This window comes from Diadema antillarum, unplaced genomic scaffold (genome assembly GCF_040938485.1).
Source record: "Diadema antillarum isolate AM-2024a unplaced genomic scaffold, OU_Dant_1.0 seq00001954_RagTag, whole genome shotgun sequence".
Classification (NCBI taxonomy): Eukaryota; Metazoa; Echinodermata; class Echinoidea; order Diadematoida; family Diadematidae; genus Diadema; species Diadema antillarum.
In genome coordinates, this window is record NW_027272614.1 from 208,439 (window position 1) to 232,968 (window position 24,530).

The 24,530-nt window shown below is 38.3% G+C and overlaps 1 protein-coding gene across 1 annotated transcript; it reads left to right on the forward strand.

The window, feature by feature from the left end:
* The first annotated feature begins 4,787 nt into the window (after window positions 1-4,787).
* LOC139713373 (exostosin-2-like) lies at window positions 4,788-24,150 on the forward strand. Its single transcript, XM_071625110.1, has 11 exons — window positions 4,788-4,869; window positions 6,672-7,274; window positions 14,166-14,372; window positions 16,113-16,305; window positions 17,949-18,088; window positions 18,668-18,893; window positions 19,227-19,410; window positions 20,672-20,838; window positions 21,248-21,385; window positions 21,905-22,033; window positions 23,438-24,150. Exons 2-11 carry the CDS (start codon window positions 6,703-6,705, stop codon window positions 23,657-23,659), a joined length of 2,178 nt encoding a protein of 725 aa, XP_071481211.1. The 5' UTR covers window positions 4,788-4,869; window positions 6,672-6,702; the 3' UTR covers window positions 23,660-24,150.
* Window positions 24,151-24,530: the final 380 nt, after the last annotated feature.

A 24,530-nucleotide genomic window follows, 5' to 3' on the forward strand; every position in this document is an offset into this window, starting at 1 on the left:
TAAACATTGTCTTTCTCACTCTGTGTGTGTGTTTGTGTGTGTGTGTGTGCGAGTGTGTCTCTACAATGTATGTCTGCATCATGTTCAAAGCATGATTTCTTTGAATGTATTTTAGAAGTTGATTGCGCCATTACACTGTATCATGAGTGTAAAATTAAAATCAGTACATTTTTTTTTGTTGCCATGTATTTGATGTATTGTCGTACCAGGTAAGAATTTACAGTCTTTTGGTTCTTTGCTGCAAAATGTACACACTGCATATGAGAAGCTCACAATGTATTCACCATCTTTTCTTAATGTTCCATGTTACTGTGGTTTCTTGCTTTTCAGCACAAGAACCCAACCATGCTTATTTCCTGTATAATTGCATTTTTGCCTTTCAATTGCTGGGGTTATGTACAGGTACATGTATTTCATTTCTTCTTTTTATTCAAATCGTCTGTGGATATCTGTACAGCCATTGGAAGAATTGTGACATTCAGTTTTATGACTCTGGGAAATGTGTGATGCTAGAAAGCTTTCAAAGAAACGATTGTGATAATTTGTCTGCAATCTACCGGACATTTGTACACATTTTGTGTGCTTTTGACTGTATACACATTGCTGTCCTGACTTTTACAGGGCCTACCAGTACACTTGTACCTCTATAATGAGCTGCTTCTTGTTTTAACATTCTTTGTGCACATTTTATGCACGTAATCGATGGATGCTGAAGAAACTTTATCATTGTTGTTGGTTGTCCATGCAGTTTCATAAAATTTATTCAAACATGTAAAACTGATTTTATTTATTTTTTTTAACCAATTTAGAATTAATGAAAAAGTAAAACATTGCAAGACTGGTCTTGCAATTGTAAAATAAAAAAAAAATAATAAAGGTCAGTGTATGTAGCGAGTGAAGAAATAGATGATATTCCATAAAACTCTGTCAGTGGATGTTGTACGATGGTTTAAAGGCCTGATTATACTGTGTTAATTGGGTCAAAAGGCAGTGAAGGTAAACAGCTGATTTGAATTTGATTTGAATTGAAAATTACAGTAATTTGGGTTACAAAATTTTGTTGAATGTATAGGGTGCGAAACACTGACTAACATTTTTGGAGATATTGGATTTTTATGAGGGTTTTCTCCCATCCCATATCATTGTTGCCTGTCATCATTTCATCATTTTTCAGGTCACTTGCAAAGTCGCATATTAGTTTTGAAGTAACTGCATTATTCCTTTATCTGGGTATTGTAAATTGTTGTCAGATGTTGATTAATGCAAGCTTGTATTCAGGCACCTCGATTACGGCAGATGGTATGTATTCAAAAATTCTAAGATTACCAGTTTGAGATCTTAAAGCTACAGACTCTGGTGATACATATGATGATTGCTTCAGCATTCCTAATGATGAGTGTCTTTCTCTGTCGGTGGATATTAGGATAGATTTTTGCAGCTCAGAATTCCAAAAAGTGTCTTTTCATCAGTGGCATTCCCTTATTCTTTGATAAAGTTTTCCTTACTTTAAAACAATGAAAGAAATTATGTATGTACCTGTATGCAGGATTATAGGGATCCGTGTAGTGCCTATAAACAAAGACTCTATTTTGACAAAGTAAAACAATTTAGCTCTACCAGTGGTTAGTTGTACAGCATGTTTTTAATTGAATGTCTTTCTTTTTGTTAACTTTTTAAGATATTTATGCTATGTATTTTTCTATAAGTCTTTGAAATACAATATCGTCATTGTGTCAGCTGGAGATTTTGAAACTTGGGTGTCTGATGTATAGGCAGTACATGTACTGACACTCCTGTTTGTATTGTAAGAAAACCAATGACATATCTTGATGAACCTACCTCCTTGTGGAGATTTGTTGCTGAATGGCCAAATTTATCTGTAAGTAAAAAGATTAATTGAAATATGTTAAACAAGGAGCTAAGTCAATTTGTAATTGTTGAAGAAGTAAACATGTGTTAACTGTATTATCGTACTGCAAATGAAGAGCTGAGAATGGAACATTGTTCTTGAAATGAGAAAGAAAAAGCCGCATTGGTAATGTTATACCAGGGAACTGAATCAGGAAATGAAGACATCATTAGATATAGTCTACTCATCTGTATTGTTTAGCATTAAAGTGCACTCTTTCAGCACCGTTGTCATACCCTAGTTTGTCAGTACTAGACGTAACATTTGCAAAGTACTTACATAGTTTTCATACCTGATCTGATTACTCTAATATTCTATAAATTCATGATTTTAGCCTTGTGAGAAATTTTTTCTTTTTATGAAGAGGAATATTTTTACAAGAATCCTTGCACATCAATAAGTTATTGCATGATGAAGCGATCATGAAGGTCATATGTCATGCACTCTATAGAGTAGTGCAGAAGGATTTGCTTTGCCCATCATGTGCCATGCAAACATATATTTCTCACTCAGTTTTGGTGTTTGCAAGAGAAGAATTCTATCACTTCTTAGGTGAAATTCCACATTTCTTGCAAACATGCACCCAATGACACTTAGATGCTGAAAACTTTTGGGATCTATCATAATTCTTGAAGATATTTCCTGTTTGACTCTGAATAGTTAATCTTGTCTTGCTACATTGAGAGTTTTTTTTTTTTTTTTTTTCTGGAAAGGGCTCTGATTTATCTTTGCAGTTTGCTTGGTTTGTGTAAAATGTGGATGTTGTATTCCTACCCCCTCTTCTTCATGTGTCATGGAATGCACCATTTTATCTCACTGTCATGCATTTTTCAAAACTTGACCTCCTTTAAAGGAGAACAAACGGCATGACCAAAGCGAGATTATTAGGTTGTAGAGATATCAAGGATATATCATGTTCAGATCTTCTTTAGGAAAAAAAAAAAAAAAAAAAAAAAAAAATTATTTCTTGAAATGTGTTTATCAAATACACCCTTCAAAGTTGTGATGTTCTAACCAGGATGTTGATTTTGTTTCAATGCAATGATCATGTGTATGTAATGAACAAATTTTTACCAATTTGATACTCAAGAGTATGGTACAGAGCATATGGAATGATTAATATATGTATATAATTGACAATATTTAGCCATGCTGTTGAGCTATTACAATAAAGAAAGATGTGTTTACACTTACTCTCAGTGATGCCCATGTGTCTTTCATGTTCCTGATGATGGGAAATTATATACATGTACTGTACCTATATGTCAAGCAATGGTATTGCTATTTGACAATACTATTGTTTGACATCCAGGTATCCAGGTATACAAATGTATGTTGAAGTTCGCCATTCTAAGAGGTAAGCCACTGTGCTGAAAAATTCTGTGTAGCCTATCCAAGTTTCAACTTTGATATCCCCAGATTTACATTAAGTGATTGGACGAGGGACTACACTTTGGAAATTTCAAATTTACCACAGAAAATATAAAAATGTGAGAAAAAACAGTAGACACAGGAATACTATGAATTTTCATCATATATTGTATGTCTACACATAAATTGCAAAACAGTTCCCCCCTTCCCCCCCCCCCCAAAAAAGGACTGAATACAACGGTAATAAAATTCATGCTGATTGTTGAATAAATACAGACACATTTTAAGCAGGTGAGCCAGATGATATTCCTGCACACTTAATATTTAAAGGGGAAGTTCCTCTAAACATAATTTGAGGTCATAGTGAGTGCCCATGCAACAAATAGGCCTTCTAAAATACCCTAGTGATTAAGTGATGGTGAGGAAAATCAGGCACAGGCAGTTTATTCCAAAATGATTTGATTTATCCTTGGTTGTGAAATTTATACTGTATATGATCTATATATATATCCCCACCAGGATGAAGTGTTAATGCCATTTTAGGTTTTTATCACACACACACACGCACACACACATATATATATCCATATATATATATATATATATATATATATATATACTTACATATATATATATATATATATATATATATATATATATATATATATATATATATATATATATATCCAAAGAAACAAACTGGTAATGCATTTTTGGCCAATAAGTTTATTTGAGTTGAGTAAACTTATTCTTAATTGGCCAAAAATGTATGACCAGTTTGTTTCTTCATTTCTTCATGGAGCCAATACGTTAAATCTCAACATGTTTGGACATATATATTATGTATGAGTGTGTATCATATATCATATATCACATTTGGAAATCCTAGTTGATTTTTATTTATTTATTTATTTATTCATTCATATCTTACAACCAGTGGCACAATAATCTGTAATATCAAACATATTTGAGGGATTACAGCTAGAGCAGGTAGGCCACATGATACTCGATGGCATTATATGCCTACTGTATTCAAGAGATTTATGGCAAGATACAATAAAAGCATAGGCCTATAATTGCAGTAATTGTATCTGAGAGAGCACTCGTAAATCGTAGCTAGTTAGAAAATAAATAAATAAATAAAAGTTGTCTATTGGCTGATCGATTTGCTATTCCTTACTTTTCGTGTGCACCTCAATCCCCTTCTTCAATCTTTTTTCTTTAATTCTGTTTATATTTCTGTTTTCTCTTTCTAATCATCCTTTTCTCTTTACTACTCTTCAGTATACCCCCCCCCCCCCCCCCCCTTTAAACCATTTTTCGTTTGTTTGTTTAGTATCTGTACGATGGAAATCTGCATACAGTGTGTCCACCGCATTTCCTGTGTATTGTACGTGGACTCCACTCCCATGGGTGCCTACTGGTTCCAGTGTACGAAGTATACGGTATGTATATGTGTGCATGTGATGTGATACGTAGCTGTACGAAAATACTCGTATAGTGCATGCAGTGCGAGCTAGGGATCGGAAGAAGGAACTCGACAGGAAATGACGAGTTGACAGGCTGAAAGTCCACTGTTGCTGTGGAAGGTATGTACTGTTATTTCGACGATTTTGACAGGAAAATAATTTGGATTGTTCAAGGTTCAGATTTCCGGCGTGCAAGGTCTGATTAAGAGGAATTCCAATGTTCAAGGCGATTTTCAGACAGGGCCTGTCGTTGGGGCACTGTGTGTAAATTAACGTGTCGTTAGTTACTTCCATCATTTGCGTGGCTGTGCATGCCATGCAGTTACTGAAGCTGTACAGCCTAGGCCCACACCATGGTATTCATGTTTGTAAAGTGGTCATCATGGATAACCCCACCATCTGTGACTGCATAGCCATAGGTTGTCAAGAGATCTGCAGTGGAGAGGCTGGAGACAGCGACAGAATGTTAGTGTGTCGTGTGGTACCGTATCACAGCTGATCAACACTTTTCTCTTTCTGTAATTTCTGTAATGTAATGTCAAGAAGTGTTCCACGATCCAACAGCTGAACCTAGAGTAATACTAAGTGTGTTGTCGTTAAATAAAGTCTGTGATGCTACGATTCTATTCATTTATAACAGAGTGTTAGGTGGATTAGTAAACATGGAACTAGATTCTGGGTCTATGGCACTATGCAGATCAACCTTGTGTAAATTTATTTGGTAAATTTTAGGTACAGTTGTAAGTTTATGTTAAGTGAAGTATATGAAGACTCACCATGCTCACAGCATCTCAAAAGCATAGACCAAAGTCTACATCACATGTAACCGTTTTTACAATACTTAACTTACATATATACAGTAATGTGATCGTTGGTTGGCGGTTGAATTTTGGATGGCATTATGGTCAAATCATTAGTCGCTTTCCTGTTTTAATATTAGTGTTGTGTGATGTATATGCTCGTTGATGCGGCTTCAGTGATATCCAGCCTCTTCTCTGTGCAAGTACTGTATGGAGACGGTATAGTCACATACTTGTGACTTGCCCGAGCATGAATTTTACTTTCCGGAAATGAAAGTAAAAGATATTTAATAAAATGAAATAGAAAATCACTTGTATAGTTGTAAGTAAAGCGCTTGGTAAAACACAGTCATTTGAATAAACAGCACATGTTGATCTACTTTACATAATGCTGTGGAGTCTTAAATAAACTTTGGTTCAATCAATAGTGGCCGTTGCATTGCGTGTCTTCACATAAGTGTTTAAAAAGATGCTGAAATGAAATTAAAGGGATCGTATAGTTTTGGTTGAGACTTAACTTCAGGTTTTTATCATTTTTTGGTGAGATAATGAGAAACCTCTTCTGCAATATGAAAGAGCATGTAATTCCAAGAGGGATTCAATGTTTATTTGATGAAAATTGGTTTTGAAACTTTTTGCTTGCCTGAAACGGCCGAGATATCCAAAATAGAGCGATCCTAATAAAGTGTGGGACCCACATTTTATTACAATCGTTTTGTTTTACTTTGTTTTTAGATGTTTCAGCTATTCCAAACCCGATTTTTATCAAATAAACTTTGAATTCCTCTTAAAATGGTATGCTCTGTACTATTTCATATGTTTTCTTGGTATCTCGCAAAAAAGTTAATGCCCAATTTTCGTCTCCACCAATACTGTACCATCCCTTTAAAGTGCATTGCATCACTAAACAGTAAATTATCTTTGGGCTTCTGTATGGTTGACTTCATGGAAAAAAGAAGAAAAAGTGGCTTCAAAACTTTTTACTTGCCTGACTCTGATTTTCACTTGCCCCATACAATCGGGCAAGCACTTGTATGATGTAGCACCTTGCCTCTGTGAGTACCAGGCAAAACAGCTGAATGGAAAAGAAAGATATACATTAGTCTTGCTTGTTGTTTACAGATGTCGCCCCGTTGACAGTCATCAACATGGAATGGGAGTGTTAGAATACACAGATTCATCTTTGTGTACTCTGACCAAGACCAAGGATCCAGCCAACATGAAAAAGGCCCGTGGGCCCAAGCTGAGGCCCAAGTACCACTCCTTCTACATCACGCTCTTCTCCGTCATACTGGTGGGGATCGTCATCACCGGGATGTTCCAGTTCTGGCCACATTCCATGGAAAATGAGAAGCAGCCGAGGTACCGCATCCAGAGCTACAACAACCTCCCCGAAGTGAAGATAGCGGAGACGTCTCCGGAAGGAACGAAAACAGCAATGGCATGCCACTACCATGACTGCTTTGATGTTTACCGCTGTGGCTCGGACAACAACAGAATCAGCGTTTACATCTATCCTATGAAGAAGTATGTTGATGAACCTGGCATGGCCATCACACAGGAGATATCGCGCGAGTTCTTCGACGTCCTCAATGCCATCGCGGAGAGCCCGTTTTACACCTCCAACCCCGACCAGGCCTGCCTGCTGGTGCCTTCTGTGGACCTGCTGAACCAGAACACAATGAGAGTGAAAGCTGTGGGGCAAGCACTGGCCCAACTTCCAAGGTTTGTGTCAGTTATTGCTGCACTACTGATTTCCATAGAGCATTACAAAATATATATCTCCTACTAGATTGAAATTGCCCTTTGGCAAGGGCCACATACTTGAAATCGGCAAGTGTCTATGATACATTTTACTTGCTGGGCACTTGATTTGTGGTGTCCTGGGCAAGTGTAGCAAGTAACTCTTTTGTACCTTGAACCAAGACAAGTTGCGTACAGTACTGCAGTGTGTCAATTTTTTTCGAAAGTACCTGGCATCTACAACAGCAAATTTGGGGTAACTTGTCTCGTTTTGACTGTCAAACTGATAAGTACTGGATTTAGGTGCTATTTTAGGAGCTGCTGACACTTGAGCAACCTTAGCAGTCCTTGCAGGCTTTCTGTGGCGTCAAGAAAGTTAGGAAAAGTGTTAGAATTTGGTCTTTGTGAGTACTGCATATAGCCTGGATTCATTTAGTTTGTTACCCACGCCAATGTAATCGGCAGGGGGTTATGTAAAGGGTTCCGTATGTTTGTTTGTTTGTTTGTTTGTTTGTTTTGTTTTTGTTTGTTTGTTTGTATGTTTGTTTGTTTGTTTGTTTGTGTACAAGATAACAAGAGAACGGGTAAACGGATTTGCACGAAATGTTCAGGGAATGTTTGGATAATGACAGGAAAGAATCGATTAGATTTTGGTGATAATCGGTTGACCCTTGCAAATTCTGTGTGACCTTGAAGTTTTGACCCCATGGTATAGTGACCACTCCGAACATTTTCCGTTTCTTTGCGATTTTCCGCTACCATACAAATATGGCGCGCCATTTGATCAATAATGCCGATTAACTGTTCATCGCCGAAAAACACTGTTTATCGGCGATAAACACTGAAAAAACACTGTTTATCGGCGATAAACAGTGTTTATCGAACGAAAAACACTGTTTATCAAGTGATAAACAGTGTTTATCGAGAAAAACTATGTTTATCGACCAAGTGATAAACAGTGTTTATCGAGGAAAAACTATGTTTATCGATCGACCAATAAACAGAGTTTTTTGTGATAAACACTGTTTATCGACCGCCGATAAACGGTGTTTATCGAGAAAAATTCAGTTTATCAGTTGATAAAGGTGTGATAAACAGAGCTTCATCTTGATAAACAGAGTTTATCGCTCGATAAAGTGTTTATCGCCGATAAACAGTGTTGTTGGTCGATCGGCGCGCCATATACAAAAGCGTATCTCCCAAACGATCCGACTTCGCTGCATGCAACTCTGTTCGTAAGACGATCCAACTTCGCTGCTCAACACCATTCGTAAGAATTTCGAAATTTACGTTTATTTGAGGAACTATGTCCTTCTTGATTTATGAAAGTTCGGGGTTCGCTCTCCGTCGTCACAAACTGTCCCGTATTTGGTGATTTTTCAAATTAACATTGATTCTTTTTTTGTTTGTTTGTTGGAGGAGCATTCCTCAATCATGAAATAATTTTGCTCGGTCCCAGTCACACTGCACGATATGCGCACTCATTGTCAATGCGTGTTCAAGGCCGGTGAAAATGCATCGCGCTCTACCCTGTTGGCGCAAAATTGCATCGCGGACGTTGCGGCGCTCGTTGGTGACCGAATACTGGTGCAGTAGATATTTGCATTCAACCCTTGCATTGAATAATTGCCGTAGGGGGGTAATTGCCCAGGGGGTACGTAAATTTTGTTTTTCTTTTTACCCACGCCGATGAAAATCGGCAGGGGGTTATGTAAAGGGTTCCGTATGTTTGTTTCTTTGTTTGTTTGTTTGTTTTTTGTTTGTTTGTTTGTTTGTTTGTTTGTGTACAAGATAACAAGAGAACGGGTAAACGGATTTGCACGAAATGTTATGGGGATGTTTGGATAATGGCAGGAAAGAATCGATTAGATTTTGGTGATAATCGGTTGACCCTTGCAAATTCTGTGTGACCTTGAAGTTTTGACCCCATGGTATAGTGACCACTCCGAAAATTTCCCGTTTCTCACTTTGCGATTTTCCGCTACCATACGAAAACATAAACTCCCAAACGATCCGACTTCGCTGCTCAAATGTTCGTAAGAATTCCGAAATTTACGTTTAGGCCTATTTGAGGGACTATGTCCTTCTAGATTTATGAAAGTTCGTTCTCCGTCATCACAAACTGGCCCGTATTTTGATGATTTTTCAAATTAACATTGATTGTTTTTTTCGTTGGAGGAGCATTTGCTCGGTCGCAGTCACACTGCACGATATGCGTGCTCAATGTCAATGCGTGTGCAAGGCCGCTGAAAATGCATCGCGCTCTACACTGTTGGTGCAAAATTGCATCGGGGAAGTTGCGGCGCTCGTTGGTGGCCGAATACTGGTGCAGTAGACATTTGCATTCAACCCTTGCATTGAATAATTCCCGTAGACACTAATCATAGGGGTAATTGCCTAGGGGGTACGTAAATTGTGTTTTTCTTTTGCGCTTTTGTGGATACAATCGTACCATCAAAGATTGTACACTCATACGACCTTTGATATCATCACACTCTCGGCTTGCTATAATCAAAATATCCCGCAAGAAAACGGGGTATTTCTCGATTTTTAGCGCTTTTTCCGCGACCCGTCGCGTAGACAATACTCTTAAAACTGGACTTAATTCGCGCGCGCTTGGAAAAGTTCCGATTCTGCACTTTTGACTGTGGAATTTGGGATTTTCGATGGATTTTTGGAGGAGACTTGAGGACTTTCCTGTACGTGAATGAGTGTTAATACCGTATGTGTAATGATGTGATTTGCGTGTGATGTGACTGTAGAACCAAAGATCGTACACTTCAGTGTACGATCTTTGGTAGAACTCACTGGCTGGTGATAAAGCACACTGGCAATTAAGTGGCCGAATTCTGGTAGATGACCGAATGCACATTATGTTTACCCCGACTTTGTACTTAGGCGTGGGTCTGCCGCCTTTGACGGCCCCTCTCTAGTTATTTCTGTCGTTAACCCAAAATGCTATACCTCCCATATCTCCTGAGGTTATGCAAAGGTTATCCCTTACTTTGAGCTTTGTTAGCCTTTATTCAACATATAGTGGGGTGGCTTAGTGAAATTATCGTGACACGGCGGACAAAAGCATGATTTTTTCACCAAAGGTACTTCATGATGTACCTTCTCAAAAAATAGGGTGCTCCAAGAAAATTGATGCTGGGAAGGAGGTCAGAGGTCAAAGGTCAATGACCTTTATTTGTGAAATAGGTTTTTTGGCTATTTCTCAGGTCAGGAATATCCAATCTGGATAAAACTTGGCAGGAAGAATATTGAGAACAAGTAAAATATTTTGATTGAATTTGGAGTGACTTTTCCAAAGGTCAAAGGTCAAAGGTCAATGAACTTTTTCTAAAAATCATGTTTTTGTTTATTTCTCCAGGTAGGAAGATTCAATTTTCACAAAATTTGATATGAACGTTGTATAGAAGGTACCAAGAGTATAAACCAGGGGTCAAATATAATTGTTGATTTGTGCGTTGCCATGGCAACCCAAAACTAGGGGTTTTAATTGAAGTTAGTTACAGGAGGCTATTTTCCAGTTTGGAAGAGATTCCATTTGAATAGGTACAACTGATCGACGGGATGTATAGAGGTTTGAAATACTTTTCATTAGTGTTAAGTGGTATGTTGCCATGGCAACTACATATAGATTTTGGTTAAACTTAAAGGAGACTTCAGAACTTATGAATTTGAAGAGATTTCCATCAAGGTTGGTATAATTGATCAACAAAAAAGTCGCCAGACAAAGATTTGTCACCTTTATAGCAGGTGGCTTGAGTGAATGCAGCAACAATAGTAGAACACATCAGTGAGAGTTTGAGGAAAATTGGACAATCCGTTCTAAAGTTATGAATTTTTGAAGTTTCTGCTCATTCAGCCGAGGCTGGATGAGAAGACTACTATACCTTGTAATGTCACATGTGTACAACTATATAAAGAATGAATAAAGAAAATTCAACATAAATTATTTTCGCTTACAAAAGGATACTCGACTTCTCTTTCAGAAGGCAGGGGGAATAATATTACCCTTGACATACGTCAGTAGCAAGTCAAAGAAACTATGTGAACTTTATTCAAAAAGTATGGTTTTGTGAAATTCTCATTTTATTTTCCTTAGAATGTGCGCATGTGACATCATACACTGTGGTAGTCTTTTCATCCAGCCGCGACTGTGCAGATACCTTAAAAAATCATAACTTTTGAACGGATTGTACGATTTTTTCCAAGCTTTCTGTGATGTGTCCTACTAATATTGTTGTATTCACTGAATCCACGTGTGCATGAAGGTGGACTTGTCCTTTAAGGACAGATTCTGAAAGAGCAGACTGTAAGCTTTAAAATGATGTATCACACAATTCAAAGGGATTCCCCTAACCTATCTAAATAATAATACCGGTACTGGAAAGAAAGCACACACTCTGGATAAGTATGAACTGAGAAAAGAGGCTGCATTGTCTATTTTAGCATTTAATCTTTACCAAGCTGTCTCATGTCATTATGTTTATCTTTTCTTCCCCCCTCCAATTTTCATTTGAGTTTGTCATTATTAATATTTGATGATAAGAACGATTCCACAAGGCATTGTTTCTTAAAAATGCTTCAACTGCTCCTTCAGGTCCAAAATCTACATCAATATATATAATTTTCCTGATCTCCTCAACATTTTCCAAAAATAAAGCATACACCTTTTATGCATTGAGTCCTCCTTTTTGTGGATAATTAAAGGCAAAAACCCAAAATTAGTGCTTGAAAATTATTCTTAAGTGTGAGTTACGGATAGAAAGAACCTCTGTTAAAAAAAAAATGAATCTGTATAATCAAAGTTAAGTATTGTTAATAACACAAAATGTGAACAATATTTCTATGATAACATGTTTCCAGACTAAACCGTCCGCATTTATGCTTTAATGAGAAAAATACTGATATCTCTTTATATGTTTGCTTTGATTGCAAAAACTGTATATGGTAGGATGTCTTGTGATACAACAGGGGGGCATTTCATGAAGCAGTTTGGTCAGATATTTTTCTGACAAACTGTTACAAACTACAGAAATCCTTGCATCTGATTGGCAGAGAGCAAATTTGTCCGACAACTTGTCGGACAAAATGCTTCATGAAATGTCCCCAGACCTACACATATTATGCATAAAATGTGATATCCTGAACATTTTTTTCAAGTCACTCTCCCCAAAGTGTATATATAGGACCTTTAAGTTTTTCTTGTGTTTGTTCCTGGCAGATTACTAGTACACAAATGCTCCAATCCATGATGACCTAACGGAAATTAAGGAAATTAAAATGAATATACTGAAAACCAAAACTACAGATACTAATAACTTACTTCATTCTTCTCTCCCCACCCCACCCCACCCCTTCTTTTTGGTTTCTTGATATACTAGTAGATCTAGCTGACTTTGATAATTGTCATTATGTAACATCATCTTCAATTGACAAGGCGATAAAACTTAACAATCATTTCATTATGCTGCTGGACTAATGGGGTTAGTTGAACTATATTGTTTTTAATGTACTATACTTTTTCCTCCTATCAATCACGTGTATTTTGGGTGTAATGCATTTTGACATAAAGCATCATAGAATCAACCGCCTTTGGGGTCGGGAATTTTGTCATATATTATATTGTGATTTAGATTCTGCTCTATGCCGATTTTTTTTTATTTCTATCAACTTTTAAAACTTCCCCATAGACTTTGTTCACCAGCCAACTACATCCCACCCTCTTTGGATAATATGAACCAATCAAGCATTGCTTTTACTTTTTAATAACATGTCTATACATAGCTATCAGACCAAAAATATTCAAACCGCTTTAAGTCTTTATGAGTGAAATTACAAATATCAATATATTTTCAAAAATATTCAAATTGTCTAAATTCAACTTCATCTATGAAAACAAACTTTTAACCTTTTTAAACATTTGAATAACCCCCATAAGAAATAAGAAACATATAGAGAGGGGAAGTGCGGACTATAAAAATTGCTTACGGGAACCAGGTAATCCCTGCGCTAAACCTATGGAATTCACACAATCTTGGAGGAAACGGGTTAAATTTGTTAGGAAATATGTAGGGCAATACCCAAAACCTTAAGTTCTCAATGGAATATGCAGCTCTTCTACTGGTAAACTAGTAGTTCTGGGAGAAAAAATGAGCTGTGACATAGTCCTACACCTGGCTCAGTCATTGCCCAAGATTTAAAGTATCTGAGCCAGAGTCACATGTCACTCTTTGCCATTTCTCTACAGGAGGTAGACAGTACTAAAAAAAATCCTTTACCAGAAATTTTATCAAATCATTTAATGAAAAGGTGCTTAAGAAAACTGGACTATTCCAACACACCTCCCTCAGGTCTGCAACACAGACTAACCACCTGCTACCATAGGAAAACCGGTAAAAATGGTGTATTACTGTAAACATGCACGTAATATGTCGTATTATGGGTCTGAATTTTAAGACTAGCAACCATGTACATTGCATTGCATTGTACAGAAACCTGGCGAATGCCCTGTGTATAGTCTTTAAATTCAGACATTATTGTTATGTACAAATTAAGGGCATTTTCTCATTTTTTCTGTTAGCGGATTTCTTGGAGCACCCCCTAATTTTGATCCTCATATATATACAAATGTCTGAGGGAAAAATGACACTTTTGTCCGGCGTGTCACGATTATCAGTATATTTGTCACTAAGCCACCCCACTAATAGACCTTAATCCAAATGTACATGAAGGGATTCGTCTTAATTATGTGGGCACCACTGTAGAGGTAGATAGTTCTGTGACAGTTTACTGCACATGTGTGTGTGTGGTAAACAAGAATTCTTTCTGAGTGATCATCTCAAATCATTTTGTCCCTTGCAGGTGGAATACTGGAACCAATCACCTGTTGTTCAACATGCTTCCAGGAACAACCCCAGATTTCCACACAGCCCTGGAGGTCCCGAGGGGCAATGCCATCCTGGCAGGTGGAGGCTTCTCCTCCTGGACCTACCGGCCAGGCTACGATATCAGTATACCAGTGTACAACAGTGCGGTGTCTACCATAAAGCTGACTGAAAAGCCCCTGGAGTGAGTGCATTTGAAACCCCTCCTTCACCCTTTGCCAGAAACAACAGCAAAAACAGTATTGATATTGACATGAATTTACCTGTATTTTTTGTCAAGTTTTGAAGCTGCACAGTGTGTTCTTGAAATTGTGTTCTGTGTGCCACCTAAGTATCAAAGTGTTTTTAGATGTGTGTGTGAGTTTATGCGTATGTGTACATGTGTACATGCAGCTTAACCCTAACTAGGCCGGGCTATTTAGGTAGTTGATAGAGCCGGGGGGGCCTGGGCCCCCCCTCCAGATCTCGGCCGTCGACCGCGCGATCGCAACGAAAATTGGCACACACATTGCCTATGATGTAATCTAATATACCATGAAGTTAATTTTTCAAAAAATCATCATTTATGCTAAATTATGCTAATTTATGCATGATGATGCATAAAATCAGACTATTTGGTATAAATCACAAAATAAAGCTCAAAACAGGCACATTTTTTATGTAAATATTCTTTTTAGTGTCCTTAGCAATTGTAATAAAAAAAGATTGTGATATCAGAAAAAATTCTTAAGTATTTTATTGTTTTTTTGAATTATCTATTTCTTTGTTTTTTCGACTTTATGTTTTTCATTGTTTTTTTTCGATGAAATTTGTCCGCGACATCGCTCCGAACAAGAAAATATGTTATTCATTGATTTTAATCAATAAAACACCAAAATAATCATGCTTTTATGAAATTTGCCTGTAAGCACAGTTTGCATTGAAATTGTACACGAATTAACATTTTTGAGCAATTTTTGGTCTGACATGCATGTACATATTTATGCGTAACTTCGGAACCGCGCGCCCGGGCGTCGCAAATTTGATGTCAAAAGATGCGGGAGACTCGAAAGAAAAAAGTCATGAAACGTCGCGGCGATAGCTTTTTGCGATTGCGATACATCGCGCGGAACGTCGAGGGGGGGGCCTCGGAGGCCCCCCCGGCCTAGTTAGGGTTAAAGCAATTTTATGAACATTGGAACTGTTCAAATTGGTAGTGTTAGAATCTATGCAGTTCATTGCCGTTGGTGTGCTGTTTGGAAAAATAACTCAAAAAATTGTGAACAGATTTGAATGAAACTTGCAGGAAAGGTTGATAATGACATCCGGAACAGATGACTAATTTTGGTAGTTGTGCAGGAATCTTTTGGTATTTTTGAAGGATTTGTCATCGTTTGGCATATAATGTCAATGAACTTGGGAGTGCTAGCTTTGCATACTGGAGGTTTACATATGCCTACTGAAGCGCATGCTCTGTTCAGGCAAGGCGCTGCGCAGCTGGAAGCTGATAATTTAAACAAAAGGCTTCTATAATGGAAAATTGATTACGTGTAAAGGTGGAAATGAGTTGCTGGCTTGACGGAAGTCTGCGCTATCCAAATGCTTTTCTAGTTTGTTGAATTGTCTTAGATCTCTAACAGATATGTTCATTGCCAGAATAGAAATAATATTTCCTGTATTCAAATTCCTTTGTGAATCTGATTTAAACTTTCAAACCATTACATGCTCATGTTTCTCAGTAGAGAGTAACTACCTTTTGCGTAAAAATAACGAGACCAAATTGAATAAAGTCAATCGATTGTGCCTAAGTCTTTTTTTTTTTTGTGGAGGGGGGAGGGGAAGGGGAGGGGATCACTCCCCAACACACACACACACACACACACACACACACCCATCCACACAAGCACACAAAGTTAATGTTACTTGACATTCTTTATACTTGCAGCACAATATGTCCTTACCTGGCTGTCTCGGCCCAAGTCGGCCTTCATGTGGACTATCGGACGGAACTCTTGACTGTTGCAAACACCAACCAAGACATCCTGGTCCTGCACGGATGCAAGAGTGACGACAGCGCCCCGGATCCACGCAAAATGTGCCTCAACAGCAGGGTATTCAGCTATCCTCACATTCTACAGGTGAGTTGAGAGACCACATGCCATAAGCTGGGGAACAGCATTTTAGACTGCCTGTGACTGAGAAACAAGGCAGTGTTGTAAGAATATCCAGAGTATGTCCAAGAAATGGGAGGTTTATGTATTAGCTTGTTAGGTGCTTCCTGGATTTTTAAGGTATGCAGATTTCCTAGAATGATAATCCATCATTTCTTCAACTGAATATCTTGTCAGTGTCATGGTGAATGGATTAGCTTTAATTGGATGTCTCAATTTCACCTTGCACAGATGTGTTAAATGATTGCTTGTGTGGACAATCAGAGTGTTATAACCTGCATTCTTTAACCCTAAAAAGGCTGGGGAAGGGGGGAGTTAAATCAATCCCCCCTTGACATTTTTCACGACCGCGCCGTTCGCTGACTTTTTACTTTTAAGTCTCGCACATTTTTTAACACCATTTTCGCGAAAATTGTGCATACCGTCACGACACTGCACGACCTTTTATACATGCCTGTTAGACCGAAAATGGCTCAAAAACGTGATTTTTTGTATAAAGTCTATGCAAATGGAGTTTTCTCACCTTATTCATAAAGATATGATTATTTTCACTTTCATAGGCTGAAATCAATTAATTTTAGCATAATTATGCATGAAATAGGTTCTGTCATAAATTTTGCGCAAAAATGATAAAACAAAAGGTTGAAAAATAAAGAAATACATTAGAAATTCATAAAACAATAAAATACATAAGAAATTAATTTTGATACCAGATTTTTTTTTCAAGTACATTGTTAGGAATGCTACAAAGAATTTTAGCACCAAAAATTAAGATTCTAGGAGCTTTACTTTCTGATTAAGAGCAAATGTATGATTTTATGCATATATTAACATAATTGATATAATGAAAATTTCAATTTTTTATGGCATAGTTCGGTAGATTACGCTACAGGTAATGCATGTGCCAATTTTCATGGTGATTGTGCGATTGACGGCCGAGATCTCGGGGGGGTTGAATCAACCCTCCCTCGGTCACAGAACACCCCCAAAAAGCCCGGCCTGGTTAAGGTTAAGTAAATTTGAGCAGTAGTAAAGGGAGCTGGAAGGTAAGGCAGGCCACTATTGCCCATTCACTGCTTTGTTTTTGAAAGAGCTTGCTATGAGTATTTCAGTGTATAGTGTTAATCTATGACAACAGACATTTCAATGCAACCAAACTGTGAAACTGCCAGTAGGCACATGTAATTGTATGGGATGTAGAGGAAGTGTGGTCCTGAAGCCTACAAAGTTTTCTTCACCTTCAAGCCCATTTTTCTTGACAGTATAAATACAGTGTAACAATAACCAAAGTGTAGAGTGGAGTGGTCCTTTGGATTGCTCTTATTGAGGGCATTTGTATTTCTGGAGTGTAGTTTGCATCTCTTAGTACTCTGCCATTATCACCGTGACTCTACATTGTGATCTCTGTTGACTACTATGTTACCCCTTTCTGAGCCAAGGACTCTGTGTAGTGCGTATAACACTAGGGGATTTACTGTGCCAATCTGCGCCAAAAGCACACAAAGGGGTAATTAAATTTGGGCTAAGTTACTCTGCCCAGCTGAATTCAATAATAGTCTTGTGTGATTGGTCAGGGTACCAGAATTACATGATATCATTGTCTCTTGCAGGAAGCGACCTTCTGCATCATCCTACGTCGTGCTCGCCTAGGCCAGGCAGCCTTGAGTGACGCCCTCCAGGCAGGCTGTATCCCAGTCATCATCAGCGACTCATACATCTTACCCTTCTCAGAGGTCATCGACTGGCAAAGGTTGGCCTCGTACCACTCATTATTTTACTTGTTTTCCCATACCAAGTAGATGAAGTACATGCAATTACAGGCATCACTCAAATACTACACATGGCGTATATTTTGTGGGGTTTTTATTTTCATGAATTTCGCGAGTGTTACAGTATTCACAAATTTGAGAGCATGCAAAAATATTAACTCTGATGCTGACATGAATACCATATGCACTTGTACGTGAACATGGTGCGTGATAATACCGGTACTGTCCTCCGTGATCATGAAATTAACTTGACAGCCACACAGTATAGCTTACACATGGCAGGAATGAATATTTGCAAGTTACGCCGTTAGAATGACATCGTAAATATTATTGTGTTGAACAGAGTGTTTGCTACCCTCCCATATTGAGTTACAGCACCTGTGCCAAATATTAGTGTGTAAAAGTCACATTTTCACATACCAAGGCCCCTTGTCAATTGCGATAATTTTTGTAAAACAAAAGGATTATGGATCTTCTATATTGAAGTTAGATAATTGTGCCAAACGGTGGTGTGTAGAAATCTTTGTTATCACCATTCTATCATTGCTTTCATATGGCAGGGCCTCCCTCGTTATCCGTGAGAGTAGCATTGCAGACATTCCCAGCATCCTGCGGGCCATTGAACCGGAACAGATCCACCTGATGAGGCGACAGGTGAGGTTCCTGTGGCGGAACTACTTCAGCAGCATGGCCAATATCACGCTGACCACCCTGCAGATCATCAACGATCGCGTCTTCCCGCACAAGGCCAAAGACTATCAGTGGTGGAATGAGCCATCGCCAAGGGTAAGCATGTCCTCTTTATGCCTCTTTCTTCTTCTCGTTGTCGTCGTTGTCGTCGTTGTCATCATCGTCGCTGTTGTTGTTGTTGTTGTTGTTGTTAGTGTTGGTGTTGTTGTTGTTATTATTATTATTATTATTATTATTATTATTATTATTATTATTATTATTATTATTTTCTCTTCTTTTTTTTATATGTTACTTCCTTCTCCTTTTCTTTTTCTTCTTTTTCTATTTGTTTAGAAAAAAAAAAATTATCATCACAGGACTTTTAACATCCTGCAGTGAAATGTGCTGAATGTAGTATGTAATCTCATCTGCTCCCACTTGAATTCCCAGCAATTTGTGGAGAACCCTCTATTCCTGCCCCTCATCCCGCCCAAGTCTCATGGCTTCACCGCCGTCGTCCTCACCTACGACCGAGAGCAGAGTCTGTTTGAGGTCATCAAGCAGATTTCTCAGACACCGAGTCTTTCCAAGGTCCTTGTGGTGTGGAACCATCAAGAGAAGACCCCGCCCCCAGGTAATTTTAGTGTAGGAAGAAGTCAGAAGACATTCTATGGCCCAGCTTGATTTATATCATTCTTTCTATGCACTAGACATATACTGTCATTACAGAGTTGAATCTTTTCCTTGCTCAAATATCATATTATACAAATAGTGAATGGTCACGAATGCGATGGTACAAGATTTTGCACGAGGTGAAAGATAGAGGCGCTCTATTCAACGAGGCGAAGCCCAGTTGAATAATGCGCCTCATCTTTTACCGAATGCGAAATCTTGTTCCATTGCACGAGTAAAGACCATACAGTATTTGTTTTATACAACACTTCAAACGTCAACAGATGTGGTCCACACAGATTCTTGAATTTAGCACAGAAATGGCAACCATTTTCGGTAAAAGACGAATGAGAAGCCGCACAGTCGGTGTATGTACGAACGCGAAGCGAAGTTATTTACAAAAATGAGTGACAAAAGTACGTGCTTGTAATTGTTGAGTGCAAGCAGCAAATGTTTGTTTATTGTGACATCAGAGCTGTGCGATGGAACAAAAACTTTGAGTCAATCGTGAGTTTAACTCGGGAGTCAATGGAAATGGGTGACGTCAGCCATGCGCTATCCATTTTTGTTCAAACAAAATTGCACGGCTGACAGCTACAGCATGCAATGGAACTGTTAACTAAATGTCACGTGATGGGCAATAGACCAATCGGATGGCTACATTCTAATTAGGTTTTGTGTAATATGAAATAGCATATGACATGATTCATGCACTGCCATTCATGTTTACAAAGTTTTCACTACATGCTCCTCTTTCTACACTGTCATCTTGAATTATTGATGCTTCCCAATATTTCAACCTTCTGACAAAAATTTAACATTTCAAAGGATACATATGACAGGTACTTGCCTTAATTACAGATGATATTATTGATGTGAATAGACTGCCACCTCATGATGATGTTTTGATCTATGTGTCTGTGTGATTGTAGGAGCAGGTTTGATTGCTTGAAAGTCCAGCAAGTATATACAGCTCATTATCTGATGGTATAAATATGATCTTATGCTAAGTTGATGATGATGATGATGGGCCACAGCATTTGTATAGTGCCATAAGTTCAGTGCATGTATCAATCTAATGATGGTTAGCACGAGTAACTCACAGAGCTCTACTTGGCATAGACCAAATTTTTATGTGACAAAACAGGCGATTTGCTTGAGGTTGCAGCAGAAGAGACACATGACCAAAATTGATTTGGAGTCTTGACCGTTTATCCCTGCAGCTGACCACTGGCCAAAGATCAACAAGCCTCTCAAGGTGGTCCAAACAAAGGAGAACAAACTGAGTAACCGCTTCTACCCCTACGACGAGATTGAGACGGAATGCATCCTCGCCATCGATGATGACATCATCATGCTGACTCCAGATGAGCTGGAGTTTGGATATGGGGTAACGTTTCTTTTTTTGATCTTACTCCAAAATATAAACTGCTTCAACTTACCTTATCATGCATGATGCACTTTAGGAATATACTTAGTTTTTGCATAAGAATAGACTGTGAGTACTTCAGTGAGAATGATATCTTTTATCTCATGATTCAGTGTAGTGTGCTTTACAGTCGGGTTCTATTGTGTTCAAGTGTCTTCATTTCACATCAACATCCAGAAACTGCCATCCAGTATTAAAATTGACGTTCCCTGTAAAAATAATGATTTTTCTGCAGAGAACAGCTTCCAGATAAGGCTCTAAAACTATTCATTAGTCTATGCATTCCTTTTTGGTCATTCATTGATATTTGATGGATGGAGTTTCGTGAATATTGATGATGGAAATGTCCCATGATCCTCTGCCCGTCCAGGTGTGGCGAGAGTTTCCCGACCGTCTGGTCGGCTTCCCCAGTCGCCTGCACCTGTGGGAGAATGGCAAGTGGAAGTACGAGAGCGAGTGGATGAACGACATTTCCATGGTGCTGACCGGAGCAGCATTCTATCACAAGGTAAATTGTCTTGAGTTTGGCAGTTCAAGGATGAGGGAATTGTTTCCATTGATGTCAATAAATTCCCTTCTTGTATGTGTCTCAAAGTGTAAAACGCATGATTATTTTGCTGTGACGTATAAAGTTGTTTGTCCCAAGTAAGCATGGATTTCAAGAAACAATAGGATATAAATCAAATGTCAAATTGGAGTTTTTAGACTCTTGATTTTTGAGGCCATATTTGTTCCACCCCCTTTCTTTCTTTCTTTCTTTTTTTTTTTTTGATAGTCCTTCGAGTTAAGTGTGAACAAAGTTCAATATGTGGAACAGTAACGATGATGTGACTCCAAACAATTGAAAACGTCAAAGGTCATGTGCACAGTATGTAGCTTTAAAAATATCTTGTTATAAATTTCTAGCCTCTTACATGAGGATAATGAAAGTCTGCAGAGCTATAAAGCCCTCTCCTTGTCACCTTGTATGTGATATAATTTGATTTGATCCTGATTTGATTGCATACCCTATCCATATTTCTTACAGTACTACAGTCACGCATACACTCACAAAATGTCACCGCACATCAAGACTTGGGTTGATGCCCATATGAACTGTGAGGACATTGCCATGAACTTCCTGATCGCAAACATCACAGGGAAAGCCCCCATCAAAGTAAGTATGAGAAGTTTATCTAGAATAGCATTTCATAACACCAAGCTCTGAGCAATTACTTCACAGATTCTTTTATACTGTGTATGAGCATTACAGATATGAAACTTTGTGAGCTGTGGTTTGTGTTATGAATTTATAGATAGTTGCATCAACTGTACTTGTACTTATTTACAGTGGTATATCCTGTCTGCAGATGTCCAGAATTTTTGCATCCTTAAAGAGTATTGTTTCCCAACATTGTGCATGAAATCTTCTTGTAATACATCTAGAGCTTGTTTGTTTGTTTGTTTGTTTGTTTGTTTTAGAAAGTCAAAACTGACCCCATGTCACTTGAGAATGTGCTCCTCTTATGTACTGAGAATTAACAGAATTTAATTGGGGTCTGAATGAATACACTGGAAATCTTCAAGTATTGTTTCCCCTTCCATCATAGAGAAGTTTCCAGTTTTATAATTCAGAGGAAAGGTCTGAATCATCAACTTTACATTGTACCAGCTTATGAAAAGAATGTAATTTTGGGGGTTGCAAATGGATACACAAACATTAATTGATTGTGTTTACAGTTGAACCTCTCTTATCCGGCCTCCCTTTATCCGGATCTCTCTATTATACGAACGCAATCTCGCCGTGATTTTTTTAAAAATAATTACGGGAGGAAAGGGAGATTCCCAACTCCTGAGATCTCCTACACAAACACAATGAATTACATATACTTGATACATTTCTTAATAATTATTTAGGTAAATCATCCCAAGAATTTATAAAAGAAAATGATTTCATTCTTGCAAACACGAACCTCTATTTTGCGGTCTGTTACTGAGTGTAACAATGAAAAGGTTGCAGTATACACATTACTACATGTGGTACTACAGTGGGCTACATCAGTACATGTGTATGTATATGTACATGTATAAAGCATTGAGTCTCCCGTATCCGGCCAAATCCCTTATCCGGATGAGCCCCGGTCCCGACTTGTCCGGATAGGAGAGGTTCAACTGTATATGCTTTACTTTGGATTTTCCTCAGTCTCCAAAAAATGCAAAAGAGATGAACGCGGAAATGTGTTTGTTTCATGAGAGTAGTTGGCATCCTATGGTGTGTATGGAAGGGTGTATCTCTGAAGGGTATAAGCTCCTTGTTATGGACAGCTTAGTTAATGAGATTACTCGGACTTAAATTTCTTTTTAAAATGCATGAAATAGTAAAAGAATATGTAAGAAACATCAAGGAATATCACAGAATATGGCAGGAAATTCTTTCAAAAAGTTAGGCATGGCATTGCCCTCTAAGATCTTGCATATGCTCTTCTGATTGTATTCTGACAAAAAGTATTTTGTTCTGTGAATAAGAGAGCAATGGCTTCTTCTTCATCATTTTGCTTTCCTTTTTGTGTTTGATGAACAGGTGACCCCTAGGAAGAAGTTCAAGTGTCCAGAGTGCACCAGTGTGGAGATGATCTCAGCCGACCTGAATCACATGGTGGAGAGGTCGGAGTGCATCACAGAATTCGAGAAGGAATACGGCATCATGCCCCTCAAGTCTGTCCAGTTTAGAGCTGACCCCGTTCTCTACAAGGACAACATACCCGAGGAGTTGAAGAGATATCACACCATAGGAAGCATGTGAGTAATGGAGGACATTAGAAAGAAGACTTTAATGCTCGAATAACAGCTCATTGTGTGACGAGTTATATCTGACATACCGAAGAGGTCTTGGACCTGGTGAGAGAAGAACTGAATAGAGCTGTCATCTTTGGGACCAGATTCAGGGTATCACCAGCATTCTCACTAAGTCAAGTCCCGAGGAGTGGTTTGAGCAAGGTTGTTGCATCATCACAAGGTCCCAAGCAACCAATATCTTGCCTTTCTATTGGAAACATTCCAGTTTTAAAAGGAAAAAAAAATGACTTATGGACCCTACTGGTGAGGGTAGATTTATGAAGGGGTCAATGTGTGCAGAGAAGGCAACTTGCTTGAATATGCCAAGGTGCCCTGTTCAGGACTGGGAGATAAGAAGGTAACTTGTGTGGGATTAATAGAAGGTGAGAGGACAATGTGTTCAAAGTTGCCAAGATGTGAAGCTGAGGGTTAACCCGAGTTGCCTTCCTTGTCCTGAACAGTGCACCTTGGCGAGTTTCCACAAGTGACGTCCTTACCACATGCTTTATCTTCCATAGACAAAGCATCTTGAGTGAAATGACGGTTTTAACCTGGTTATATCTGTATATGAGTGTGGTCCATTCTTACATGCACAGATGATTATCTGAATTGTGTGGTAGCATCTCAAACTTCTGCGATATTGCGTGAAGGCTGTAACTATGCTGTCTGCAAGTCTGTAGAAGGCAAGAAATCTGCTTGTAAGAATGTTTTGCAATGCTGAAGTCGATATCATATCAATTAATTCTGTATGGGAGGTCATAGCTTTCTCTAAAGTGCTTCTTCCAACATCACTTTGTGTGAAGTCTCCCCGAGTTGTAATTCATCACTCGCTCATAGAA

Bases quoted from the DNA above. Each gene is read 5' to 3' on its own strand.
- LOC139713373 (XM_071625110.1), top strand. From the start codon at position 6,703: ATGGGAGTGTTAGAATACACAGATTCATCTTTGTGTACTCTGACCAAG. The intron at 7,275-14,165 runs GTTTGTGTCAGT...TGTCCCTTGCAG, and splicing joins GCACTGGCCCAACTTCCAAG to GTGGAATACTGGAACCAATC. The intron at 21,386-21,904 runs GTAAATTGTCTT...TATTTCTTACAG, and splicing joins GAGCAGCATTCTATCACAAG to TACTACAGTCACGCATACAC.